A 14691-nucleotide genomic window follows, 5' to 3' on the forward strand; every position below is an offset into this window, starting at 1 on the left:
ATCAGATGGACAAAAATACTGGAATACCATGAGAAACAAGCAAACATGTCTTATCTTTAAAATTGGTGTTTCGTTATTATTTTTTCTCATGAATGATCTAATTATACGTATTTCCATCTTGATCTAAAGATGATTATTCAGTTTGTATGTCTTGATTAAGAATGTTGTTTTATCACCATGTAATCTTTATTTTCCAAAACAAATTCATGTAGTTTAATTTAGCATATGACCTCGACCTTGAAATTGAAAAATTACTAAAGGTTTAAGTGAACGATCTATTATGGACGATTTTTTTAGGAGATGATCGTCGTGTCGTAGTAAAAGAGTAAGCGTAATTTTTTTCTAAAACGAAATCGGTTCATTTTCATCTACAGGTAAGATAGGTCGTGTTTCTTCTTCCATCTTGGATTTTGAAGAAGAAGATACCAACTGGTCTAGATCTCTAGTGCAATTTTTAGCGTAGTATGTTATTCATGTGTAATACTTTTATGTAGATATATAAAATTACGTGTTTTATCATATTTACGGCTGTTATTTCTAAACAAAAACCACGATGATTTTATTTAAATCGTTTTTTTAACTTTGCAAAATACTGAGATATAACTCAGATAGTAGGGCAGTGTATGTAAAGTGCGGATCCTAAAATATCATTTTCACTGTATATGACAGAAATTTCTGATGTAAAATGATAAATAAACAGACGACTTTTTTTTTATTTTTTGAAGAAAATGAAGAAAATAAGTTAAAATGTATATGTTAAGAAATACATAATACTAATAAAACAAAGTAAGAGATGCGAACGGGTTTTTTTCGCGCCTAAAGCCAATTAGCTTTGAAATATATACTAAAATAGGTGAATATTTAGGACACTTCACGAACAGATCGTGCAGGTGTTTTATAACTAACAGGTAAGATGTTGTTGCAGAAAAAATATTCATTCCAACACAATTATTAAAGTTGTATAACGTAGAATAGGTTTTGTCAATCAGTTTTTTCATATTGAACTGAATTCCACTATGCTGCTTTCTTTGTGCGAGTCATGTTTACTGTCGAATAATGATACTATTCTTTCATTTTCACTGTAGAGCGATTCATTAGTATTGTATATGCGGAGCATTTTTACTGCATGATTTATTTATTTTTTTTATCTTTTACAGTGTATTTTTTAAGCATGTAAAGCAAGACTTTAGTTTGTGTGCTTGCTTTATTTTTTTTGGGACAATCATCATGATAACACCCAATTTAATTAAAATGTAATAAATGTATAAATACAGGTTAAACTATGCCGATACATATTGTTTAAAGATTTCAATCTTATTTTCAAAGTTAGTATAAACAATTATACAAACGAAGCAAGCAAGTAAACCAAAGTTTTGCTTTACTTGCATTAGGAAATTATCTGTAAAGCCTTGATTTAGCCGACTTGCTCAAACAATAGATAAAGTAAGAGACGGATTTGATAAAATTTAACTTACGGAGGAAAGTTTGTGTTTAAAACACTCTAAATAAATTCAATGGAAATAACATTTATTTCAAATGTATTCCATTTAATTTCTTATAAATCGTATAGGGATCTTTATCCTTGTTTTTTTATCCATTTCCATATCCTTGTTTTTTTTATCCATTTCCATGACACTTCACCACTAATTACGTACATCTTGATAAAGATTGAATCGTTGGTTTTCCCGTTTAAAAGGTTTTACACTGGGGCCCTTTATAACTTGCTGTTCAGTGTCAGCCAAAACTCCATATTTTGATGTATAACGGTATACTTTAATAAATTGTGACTCGGATGGAGCGTTGTCTCATTGTCACATATGTACGGAAGCCGATAAAGGCCATTCAAAAAAAATATTTAATGTCGTAATTACGACATAGCATGTCGTAATTACGACATAGCATGTCGTAATTTCGACATAACATGTCGTTATTTTGACATCGCTATGTCGTAATTTCGACATAACATGTCGTTATAACGACATCGTTATGTCGTAATTTCGACATAACATGTCGTTATAACGACATCGCTTTGTCGTAATTTCGACATAACATGTCGTTATAACGACATCACTATGTCGTAATAACGACATATCTATACTTAAAGAATATGTATTATAATTGACAAGACACTAAATGACACAGAAATTAACAAGTATAGGTCATCATAATGCCCCCAATAATAAGAAAAGCCCCCGCATAGTCAGCTATAAAAGAGGGAAAAAAGGATACCATAGGGAGAGTCCCCGAAATGCTGTGTGGCAGACAGTGTTTTTATTTAATTATTAGCTCCCTTGGTAAAACTCCAAATTTCATATTTAATGTATTTTATTTTTAAATAATTTACATGAAGCTTATGAAGTATATATTTGTTAATTGCATAGCTTTTGCTATTTGAATTCATTGGTTAAAGATTTCTATTTATATTTATATTGTAAAGTTTAATATTTGCATCGTCGCAAAATCTTAGGTTACCTTCTTTGAATACCTTCAGTGAGAAACTTATGTATTATTGAGATTCCATCTCCAATTATTATAAATTAGAATTATAATAAATAATTGACTGGACTCCATTATCGTTAATTAAAATGATGTACAGCCAGACAAGGATGTATCAGAATTTTATTAGTTGGAAGAATATCTTTTGATTGATATGGGGACTGACTTTGCCAAGCATCCCATCTCCCTTTAAATAAGAGCAAACTACATGGCATCTAGTATTAAGGGTGAATTGAAGTATTGATTGCTCTATTTCTACTTTCAAACGTTGTGCACGATGTTCCTACAACACGTTACACTTAAAATGCGGTGTCAAAGAGGGATTTGGACTTCGATTAATTTTTTCAAGTTTATTCGTTTTTTTATATTGTTGGTTGATTCTGGTTCTGTTCGTTTTGTGATGTCGTTTTATCAAAAATTACCTCGAGTTGTGGAAATCGATTTAATAATGTTTACCCTTTAAGTTGTTTCAACTAAAAATGCAGTACTGTCGCAAGTAATGTAGGAAGGAAAGACAAGACGGAAGTACATGTATACGATTTTCTATAAACAAAAATTATCGTAGGATAGGATGTTTCAATCTCAAGGTGCATATCATCCACTGCGATATCATCTGTCATTGTAAACTTTCTATATCTTAATTCAACCCCAATACAAATATATCTGACACTCTGCAAGGAAATCGAACATGTTTACCCTTGGTTAAATTTGAATAGAATTGTATTTTCCCTGGCACATATGTTTTCGAAATACACCCCTTCAATTACTTGAACCTTAATTTGAGAATTATTTCCCAAGTCGTCTTCAAATATATACATTTTAAAATATAGTAATCTACTCCTGGATCGTCCGCGAAAAAGGCAAATATAATCCCGGGTTTTTATTAATTCGATGAAAAGGTTTTCGTCGCTGTTTGGGATTCGTCTTTCAATTACCTCCATTTCATGCACAAGTTTATATTGACGAAAAGTTCCGGCTAGTACAGGAATTAATTTCATCACGACAGTTATAACATGAATAGCAGGACAAATCGTGAAGTAAAACATTCCGTGAACTGGTATTAAGTCTTTTGTTTTGCGGACGAAATTGCGAAGATTCTGTTTTAAATCCTAGGGGTTGTAGGAACATCGTGCCCAACGTTTGAAAGTAAAAAATAGAGCAAACAATACTACACTTTACCCTTGTTACATAAAGCCATATAGTATGCGCTATATATACGGAGATAGAATGAATTGCTTGCCTCGGTAGGACAATTTCAGTTTTCTAACATTTTCACATTTCATTCATCATATATATGAAAATTTATATTAATTTCAATCAATCGTGGTTTATTTTTTGCAGCTTTTTGACAGATCTGTCAAAATCTATAAAATATATAAATTTCTTACTTAAGGTTTCCAAAGAAGGTAGCCTAGGATTTTGCGACAATGCAAATAGCAAACTTTACAATATAAATAGAAATCTTTAACCAATGAATTCAAATAGCAAAAATTATGCAATTAGCATATATATACTTCATAAGCTTCATGTAAATTATTTAACAATAAAATACATTAAATATGGAATTTTACCAAGGGAGCTAATAATTAAATAATAACACTGTCTGCCACACAGCATTTCGGGGAAACTCCCTCTGGTATCTTTCCTCCCTCTTTTATAGCTGACAATTCGGGGGCTTTTCTGATTATTGGGGGCATTATGATGACATATAGTTGTTAATTTTTGTGTCATTTAGTCTCTTGCAAATCATAATACATATTCTTATATATATATAGCGATGTCGTTAATACGACAAGCTATGTCGTTAAAACGACATAGTTATGTCGTTATAACGACATGTTATGTCGAAATTACGACATAGCGATGTCGTTAAAACGACATGTTATGTCGAAATTACGACATAGCGATGTAGAAATAACGACATGTTATGTCGAAATTACGACATGCTATGTCGTAATTACGACATAAAATAATTTTTTTGAATGGCCCTTATCGGCTTCCGTACATATGACATCTTATTTATCTATGGCTCAAACCGAACGAGACGGGACAAAAAGGGATAAAAACTCACTTGGTAATATATTTATAATGGGCTTAATATGAGTCAGAAAAGAGTAGAATAGTGGGTCGCGTTGGGGTATAAGCATGACGCTGAATTGCCGATTTTTTGTAAGCGCGACACGTGAAAGTCAAATTATTGTGTCGTGAAAACGAGAAATAAAGTATAGCGGGACACGGCAAATTTCAAAAAATGAGAACTGCATAGTATAAGCGGGATACGGGAATCTGTCAAAGCAGTAAGCGGGATCAGGTATCAGAACCCCCCCCCCCCCCCCCAAATGAGACCCCAGCATTTGATATTTATTTATCTTCATCATATTGGTACAGTCATGCCGTCAATAACAAATGTATCCCATGCATGCATTTTCCTATTTTTGGTCCCTTTTTCAAGTTTGTGGTCTCCAAATTTATAGACAAAAGTCCTTATGGATATTTTGGGTTCTTTGACATTCTGAATCTAACCGTGTATCCAGTTTGGGGATTTTTTGCCAAGTTACCGAAATAGCCCACTTAGAGGTCCAAAGTGTCTATAAGATCATCAAACATGAATTGTAGCATGCATGTCGTGTACAATTACCCAAATATGCACTGTTTGACCTCTGTGGTAGTATCCACTCGCGGATCTAGAAATTTTCACAAGTAGGGCCTAATAACTGCCTAAGAGGGGGCCCGCTCCTCGGCTCCAATGATTCCATCTAAAAGTTACCAAATGTTTTCCAAAAAAGGGGGCAACCCCCTGTCCTCCCTAAATCCTCCTCTGGTATCGAGCTTCGCATTACGGATTTTTTTGTATCAAGGGTGCTCTACGCCACGTATCAATGCAAACAAAAAAGTTCTCCCACACACCTTACATTTCATGTTTTAATGACTGTGGATAGTTTATGTCACATACTGTTTCACCTTATACAGTAAAAATCATGCAAGCAACAATCGAGTCAAAAACATTTATTCTACCAAAAACTGAGTTTTTCAGAATATGGAAATTAAAGCAGTTGAGGGTACAACTGGGAAAGTTAATCTTTTATAAGCTTTTCTGTCACCATTGCGTTTCAAGATGCATATTTCTCTGTTCGCAAGTGTATGTATTGCGTGGAAGATAACGTCCTCAAATGTACTCGTCTCTATTTTACACAGACTGCACCTAAACTCCGCCATATTAATCTTTGACTTAAAAAAAATACAGAAATGTATTTTTTTTTTTTTTTTTAATTAAGGAAAAACGTAATTTGAAGAATACAAATTGACATTTTGAGAAGCGTTTTTGTTACAAGTGTGAAAAGTTATATATTTGATAAAGAAGGAATGAGGAGTTTGTATTTCAATTTGAAAATACATTTATTATAAATTCTAAAGTCATCAACTAAGTTTTTTCATTTGTTTCAAGTGCATTTATCACATAATTCTACAATAAGAATTCCTCGCATCTTCGAAAATTCCACAGCAACAATGACTGCACTAACAGTGATAATTCATCGCATCTATATAGTTGAAATGGATCGCTTTCAATAATCGATATGCTATATTATGTTGCTTTTATAACACTTATTTGAACTTTAATGCTATGTGTGTACATAATATAGACATATCACAATGAAAATATGTAAAAACTTTCCTTCAAATCAATTAATTTGGTATTTTCAAAACGTAAACAAATACAGTTTTCCCATGATCCTTTATTCTACAATTGACATACCCGCATATAACAGTGAAAATGAACTAGCTGAATTCGCACTTTATATACACTGGTAGGGGAAATAACTCAGATAAAGTAATTTTATTGGAGAAATTGTTCTGAATTTACTTATCGACAAATTATACAAATGCAATGTCCCGAAAATTAACTTGTAAAGAAACATTTTTTTTCTTTTATACGTATAATTAAGCTGTTAAACATGGTGCTGATTAGGAATATCATGGCTAGCTGATGTATATTGTTTGCTTGTGAAAGCGATATTAATTGTTAGCAATTACCTCATTGTAAAACATTTTCTCTATGTAATCACATGGTTTGTGTTCCACTTGAATCGTAAACAAATTGCTCCATAAACAAAAAAACTATTATAGACGTTAATCCAGCGCTGGGGAAAATTTGTTCTGATAACACCTGATATGAATAGATTGTATTTGTTTTTTGTTCACCTGAATTGTTCTTATTTATTCGTTTATTTATTTAATATCATATACTTATTTTGATTCAATTTTTGCTATTGGATATTTATACTCTAAAACCACACTCGTCGTCCCCTGCTAGCATGCTAACGTCTTGCGTTCTTTCGATGCTTTTTATGCTATCAATTAGTATTTAAGATGAATAAGTAAAAACGATCCAATGATCGGAATTCTAACTTCAATACGAAAATATTGAACACAAATCATCCTTATATATTCAAAATAAATAACAAACACATCTTCAATGTGTTTTATATATGTATATATATTTATACATTTTTATATGGTCATACTCCTTCCGCTTCTGCTAATAAAAGTACAAGGGAAAAATTAGTCCAAAACAAGTTTCACAGAAATGTTGTTTCTTCAAGTAGCATGATATTTTCTTCCCAGATATTTTTGTTTGTATACCTCAAATCAATACCTTTATATTTTGGAAATTTCAGAATATAGCTTAAACATCTGTATTAATTTCAATGAGGGATTTAAACACCAAGAGAAATGCAAAAGAGTATAAAAGAGATAAACTAGTCTCTGATGGAGCCGTTCAAAAGCATTAAGTCATTGGCTCTTATAAATCAGCAGTTCAGACTTGTACAACCAGTACTTTAGCTATTGAGATATCATATGCTTGCTATGATAAAAATTTTATGTTTGTCATGTCTTTGTGATTGTTTAACTTTTATATGATATAACAAACACTCATTCTGACTTTCACCGGAGGCAATATTCTTATAAGACTGAACACCATTTTCTATTCATGAATAAATTCAACATCTGTTAAACGCAGCACTCACAACATAAAGCAATCTTTTTTCACATTGAGGTTAGCGAGAACAAATAATTAAAATAAAACATAAAAGTGCATAAGACAGTTTTGAGATTAATATACTAATCACTTTTCGAAAACAATAAAAAAAAAACTGAAATGAGGTTAATTGCACTATTTTGTAGGGATCCGACTAAAACTCATTCAACAATTACGTTATCTCAACTGCGAATTGAAGAGGTGCAAACTACTTTTAGAAATATTACTAATAAACGTAACGTGGACTCGTCCTCAATATGGGGATGTAGAACTTGTCATTATCCATAAAAAAAAATGTGAATGTGTACGTATATTTAAATGTAACTTCACTCGCATTCAGCAATCAAATCAACATGTATGCCTTTTTGAAAACATGTATGAGAGTAAAATTGTCAAAACAATTGAAGCAATTAAAAAAGCATGAATCTTTCTTTTTAAAACCTACTTTGATTTTTTTGCCCATAATGGATTTAATATCATTGTTGTCAGAGTAAGGTAATCTCTGTTTTATTTATTCATATGTTTCATGTTTAGAGCACGGATGTTATAGGTTTAACATATGTCCATTTGTATTACTAGTATTTACTGTCTTTATGTATAGTTATACAGTGCTATAATTTTTATTGCTGTGTGTTGTTTGGTTAGTGTCTGATTTGTATTCGCCAAACACCATCTTTATTGTGAAATAGCTTTCTCGTGTTTTTAAAGATTAAACCGTTGGTTTTCCTGTTTCAATATGGTTTAACACTAGTCATTTCGGGCCCCTTCATATCAGGCTGTTCAGAGTGAGTCAAGGCGCAGTGTTGAAAACCGTACTTTGATCTATAATGATTTACTTTTACAAATTATGACTAGGTTGTAGAGTTGTCGCATTGGCACTCATATCATATATATTCCAATACAATGAGTGAATAATAAGGCAACACAAAGCAGTTTTACAATTCGCATATATATAATATTAAAGTCCAAATACAAATTATCTTATTTATTCCAAATGATGATATTCGTATAGTGTGTATCTCTTCTTCTGTAAAGTACCATGATACTAAATGTTTTCAAAAACAATTACAGAATAATTACCAAAAGTAAGAACCATTATTCTAAAGGGGTTGACAATTACTATTACATCACTGTAAGGAAATTTTGTATAATGAAAACCAGATTTCCGAGAAATGTTTACAAGTTGACGAGTAAGCAACCCATCGACACTGAATACCATATGTCCTCTATAAGTCTATAATTGTTTATTCATTGCTTGCTATTTTTATCATCTTAGCAAGTAAATCATGTAATTCTGGACGATTTACTTTTTCATCAATATGCAATACAAATTTTAGATAAGTTAATGCATTCAGTTTAATAACGACAGATATATGAATGTCGTTATTTCATTCATTTGGTAATTTCCAGTCTTATATTTAATATATTAATTACGGTCAATTAAGTAATTATGTTTGTAAAATTGTATTTAAAGAATTTAATAGGTTTTTTTGTTATTATAAGCACTTTGATTATATTTGTATATATACTTCGTGTTTTTTATTTCACTTTCACAATTGTTAATGTAGAATACAATCCTCCGTTCATATAATACCCAGGATTGTGTACCCACACACTATCATTAGGATGTAACTGAAGTGCTAGAACAATAGTACCGGTATGATACATTGATGAAGGAGGACTACTGGAATATCCAACCCTTGTCTCCGATATTATATTATCATTCAGCATAATGTAGTAGTCACCTAGATTTGCATGGGACATGATTGAAGACGAAATAATATACAGTCCTTTTCTTTCACAAATAAACTTTCCAGTGTTTTTATAAGCTGCGAGGTTATTAATGCCAATACTGAAGCTGACGTCGTCAAATTTCATGATGCCACTTGATGTTCCAGAGAATGTAGGATGAGCTGTCATCGCAACTGAAAAAGACATTTTTATGACTCGTAATTTTATTTCATATTTTTTCTGAATAAATTAAATGATAAAAAATATAACAATGTACAATATTTTTGACATATACAGTATTTTCTTTCTACAAACAAAATTAAAATCTTTATCATGTTTATAAACTTTGATAAACAACCGATTTTTTCAAAAATATAACTATGTAATCGCATTTATGCAAATTTTATTTCTGGTTGAGCTGTTTTTTTTCTCAAGTTCTGTTAGCATTTCAACAAACAAAACCATCGGTGATTTCACATGAATTTCTATCATTTTCTATATCACCAGGTTTACACCCATGACCAACATGAAGGGTGACACACTGGGAGTAGGATCTGTTACGATTCCCGAGCACCTGAGATCACAACGGTTTTTGGTGGTGTTTGTTTCACTCAGTCTTTAGTTTTCTATTTTTCCTGTTGTATATTGCTGTTTGTCTTTTCGTCTGTTTTTTAAGATTTGTTTATGCCCAACCTACGATAGTAGAGGGGAATTATGTTTTCTGGTCTGTGCGTCCGTACGTTCGTTCTTTCGTTTGTTCGTCCTTCCGTCTGTTCGTTCCGTTTCAGGTTAATGTTTTTGGTCAAGGTAGTTTTTAATGAAGTTGAAGTCCAATCAACTTGAAACTCAGTCCACATGGGCCCTATGATATGATCTTTCTAATTTTAATGTCAAATTAGTGTTTTGATCCCAATTTCACGGTTCACTGAACATAGAAAAGGATAGAGCAAAATTCAGGTTAAAGTTTTTGGTCAAGGTAGTTTTTGATGAAGATGAAGTCCAATCAGCTTTAAACTTAGTATACATGTTCCCTGTGATATGATATTTTTAATTTACATGCCAAATTAGAGTTTCTATCCCAATTTCACGGTCTACTAAACACAGAAAATGAAAGTGCGAGTAGGGCATCCGTGTACTATGGACACTTTCTTGTTTTCTTAACATTAATATTGTCGGTCTGTTTTCTTATACTTGGATTGAATAACCCTTTCATGTTTCTTGCCACCCGTTTATTTTTGTCTTTAGTTTGACTGTCTTCTTTTTGTCAATTAAGGATGTTCACTGCTCATTTTGAAAATAAACCCTTATACAACTTGTAAGTATAAAGGCCGGAACTAAAAACTCAAAACAAATTAAATATCTGTGTTTAGAGGAGATGAGTTATGACAACTATCTTAATACCAAAGTTCAAATGATGTGATTTTCAGCAGTTATAGACAAATGTAGGGCCCTTCATCCGTTAAAACACATACCATATGATAGCTATAAAAGGTTCCGACATGAAAATATGATTCAATTCAATTGAGAAAACTAATGGCCTAATTTGTAATAAAATCGTTTGCAAAACACAAATATGACAAACATGAATCAACAACAACCACTAAATTTGAATTTTGGTTAAAAAAGGATAGAGAATGATGAAAGATTCATGTAATAATTTCAAAATGTTTTTTCTATTTAAATAGTATATGTAATACAATCAGGAAAAGGTATTTCTCGCTACATTGAAGACCCATTGGTGGCCTTCGGCTGTTGTCTGCTCTATGGTCGGGTTATTGTCGTTTTGAAACATTCCCCATTTCCTTTCATAATTTTATATATTGATATTTCTTAATGATTTATATTTACCTTGTTCGGTGCTTTCATTTATCTGTTGTTGAATCCGTGAAAACGTCAAATTGTTTAGGTTTTCAGTTTCCTCACTTTTCTTTTCAATATCGTGTAACTGGGCAAGCGTTATATTTTCTAGTTGATTGATTTTACTGTGGGTGCGAACTTCAAGTTCATTCAGCGAATTCGTTGTCATATTGTATAACGCCAGAAAATCTTGACTACGTGCACGTTCCTTCATACTCAAAGAGTTCGTCTGTGCAGTAATAGTTTGTACAGATTGTTGTAAAGTTTTGATTTCTTTAAGTGGTTGAATGCTTCCTAACTGTTTTAATTTTGAAATTTCCTGGTCCATCAAAATAGATTTGTTTTGTAAGACTGTTGATTCCCTCCCTTGAATGGACAAATTTCCAAGAACGTCATTGAATAATCCTGTTTGCACCAGTAACAGTTCATCGAGGTATTTCGTTTTGTTTTTAAGTAACTGGTAATCATTTTCCACCCGATTGTATTTGTTCTGCAACACAGTGTTTTCGTTTTGTAAGTTTTTGTAATTTTGCTCCAGAACTTTATTTTTTTCTTCTAACTTTAATACATCTTCGTTAGTAACATTGTTCTTTTCAATATCTGCTAATTTCATATCCAGCAAATCCAATTTATGTTGTAGTTGAGCGGTAAGCAGAACAAATGAATTGTCCATGTCATGTCGAAGTGTAAAAGTGTCTTGATGTAGATTTTCCATTTTCAGCTGCAGCCGTTTCTCTTCTTCATAAAACTTTGACAATGTCATATATTGATTGGAAGGCAAAGATTGTCCTCCATTACTTTGTTGGCTATCTAAAAGGAAACCATTAATGGTAGTGAACAATATGAAATAAAGCATCAACATTTTGAACACACCCATCATGTCGAATACCTAAATGAATGTAGTTTTATTCTGTTATCTATCAACGAACTTTGTTTATTTGCTTTTTGATAAGTATCACATGAACATACTTTGGGTCTCGTTTTTATGTTATGTGTAAACTAGTGCACTTAAATAAATGCTATCTCTCAACTGAAAATATGTCAAATATTGGTTTGTCCTCACGATGATAAATTTGATATACACAATTACTGACTTTTCTGAAAGTTATAAGTTTGTAGGTTTTTCACTTTCACATATATCATGTATATAAAGATTTCGTGATGAATATTGACGAGAAAAATCCAAAACAGAAAGTCCCATCTAAAATGACAAATCTGAAACCTTGAACTCATAAAACGATAGGACAACAACTGTCATAGTATTGCCTTGGTACAGTCATTTCCTTATATAGAAAATTGTGGGTTAAACCTGGTTTTATAGCTACTTGAACCTCCCACTTGTATGACAGTCATCGTATAGAGTACCTTTATATTTACAAAACAAATGTGAGCACAAAAAACAGACAGAAGTAAAAAAAGTAATAAATTGGAGACAGCGGTCAACATGGTGTTATTGTATTAATCACTACGAAATCAAATTACTATTTCAACAAAAAACAAAAAATGGCATATAAACACTCTATAGACAAAGTAAATCAACTAAGTTGTATTACCACAAGTGAACTAACGGTTAAGGTTAAAAATATAAAAGAAAAAAACATGATAACATGTAATTATAAGATGACAAGCACAGTCAGTAGAATATATACTGCAAGGCAAACACTATTATTTATGAAGTTAAATATATACGGAATATCTAAAACAACAAAAAAGACACTAAAAAGATCTTGTCATTTGATTTTGCCATGTGATTAGTGATTTTCCAATTTGATTTTCCCCTGATTTCAGTTTTTTTGTGATTTCACTTTTTATTTCTTTTTTGGAATCTTTAGATGAATTATTTTTTTTAAAAAAGGTCGAGACAATATTTAACATAAAATTTGTCATTAACGTCTGAGTGGCAGCTGTATGCCTTTGAAAACTGAATGAGTTAGGAAATATATTTTTTAGAATTTTTGTGATATTTTCACATTTACTGAGTGGTGTGAGGAAAATATTTGTCATCACTAGTGAAATATCTGTTCTCGCCAACGGTCGGTCGACATTTGATTACGACATTAAAGGTTTTTGATCTCCTCTGAATTTCCAATTGTGACGTAATGAAAAAGGTGACCATGCATGATAGCGTCACATATAAAGAAGACGACCTTATGCAAATGTTTGATAAAAATCAATAGAGAAACCGATTCCACCTTTTTAACTCTTGTATTAATATATTTGTTTTACTCTCAGCAGTTAAATTTTGGTTATTCAAAAAGGTCAGCAAGCCAAGCGTTTTTATTTATAATATTAAAATATTGAGAAATATCACACTTTTTGTAGTGTATATATCCCATATGCAGGTGTTGTTTGTACATGTATATTGCTTCTTAGATGGAAAAAAATATAATTTCTAAATTTATAGCATTTTTTTTTGTTTTACCATAGATTCAGGTACTATGATGACCATATTTCAAATTCTAGGTATATTTATATTTATCGTGTAGAGACGATTGGTTGTTCACAGCTTCATTGTTCCTATAAACGTACTTTGGTTGATCATTGACACAGCTTTTCAACTTATGATTTCAACATTTTATACGAAACGTGATTACTTTAAAATGTTCTGACATAGTGTCCAGTTCCTCTCGATTAGCCCATGATAGGGTGTATTTCTCAATAGAATCCATTACTACATGTACTATTTTGATGTCAAGTGTGAATTAATTATTCTTCCAAATCATGGGACTACAATGCTTGCTAATAGTTAATTACTTCAGTGTATATATTACTGAAGGATACAATATGAACAGAATGGTTTTGAAAATACAATAGCATGTGTATATGCTATCTCCTTGTTAGGAAGAAAGTTGAAAATATCAAATTCTTTATTGGAAAAATGAACTTAAAGTAATGTCATTTTCTTATCGTGAAAGAACTCCGACCTTACAGGTACAAAAAGACGGAAAGGCGGAATATTATAAGTTATATGGTTCGCTACTGACCCCGTACGAATCCATAGAGGGTTAGTAAAATCCATAGGGGGTGAGGCCTTCGGATGACAATTTCTTTTTAAAGAAGTGTGCAATGATTGCCAATGAGACATTTCAAAGTTAAATAACGTATATCAGTTAAAGAATATCATCAAGTACCAAGCCTTTTTGTCAAAGACATGGAAAGTGTCAAATCACAGATTTAGGTGAAAATCACATTTTACGATTAGTATTGACGCCAGTTTATTCTGTTGCTATGAAAACAGGAAAAGAATTAATAGTGGTAACTGTTCGAGATTCATAAATCGATTAAGAAAAAAACAAATCCGGGTAACAAACTAAATCTGAGGGAAACACATAAAATATAAGAGGAGAACTACGACACAACAGAAACACAACAGAAACATGTAACACACACAGAAACGAACTATAATCTAACAGACTTAGACCTGACGTTGTTATCAATACCATTCTCAGATTTCAATACAAATATGTAATTTTATGTCGAAAGTCAATCCCAAAACTAAATATTCGTGGTTTAATTTCTAATAATATGTTTTTAGCATTATATTTCTCCAAAGGGCTCTTATTGCTGAA

The 14691-nt window shown here is 31.7% G+C and overlaps 1 protein-coding gene across 1 annotated transcript; it reads right to left on the bottom strand.

Moving 5' to 3' along the window:
• Window positions 1–9073: 9073 nt before the first annotated feature.
• LOC134727764 (uncharacterized) lies at window positions 9074–12002 on the bottom strand. Its single transcript, XM_063592150.1, has 2 exons — window positions 11114–12002; window positions 9074–9459 (listed from the first exon to the last, which is right to left on the bottom strand). Exons 1-2 carry the CDS (start codon window positions 12000–12002, stop codon window positions 9074–9076), a joined length of 1275 nt encoding a protein of 424 aa, XP_063448220.1.
• Between the last annotated feature and the right edge of the window lie 2689 nt (window positions 12003–14691).

The sequence above is a fragment of the Mytilus trossulus genome, chromosome 8 (genome assembly GCF_036588685.1).
Source record: "Mytilus trossulus isolate FHL-02 chromosome 8, PNRI_Mtr1.1.1.hap1, whole genome shotgun sequence".
In the NCBI taxonomy this organism is placed as follows: Eukaryota; Metazoa; Mollusca; class Bivalvia; order Mytilida; family Mytilidae; genus Mytilus; species Mytilus trossulus.

What these genes read in the sequence shown, in the direction of transcription:
- LOC134727764 (XM_063592150.1), bottom strand. Translation starts at nt 12,002, where the DNA reads ATGATGGGTGTGTTCAAAATGTTGATGCTTTATTTCATATTGTTCACT. An exon ending in AAATGAAAGCACCGAACAAG is followed by an intron (nt 9,460 to 11,113) that starts GTAAATATAAAT and finishes TGTCTTTTTCAG; the next exon opens with TTGCGATGACAGCTCATCCT.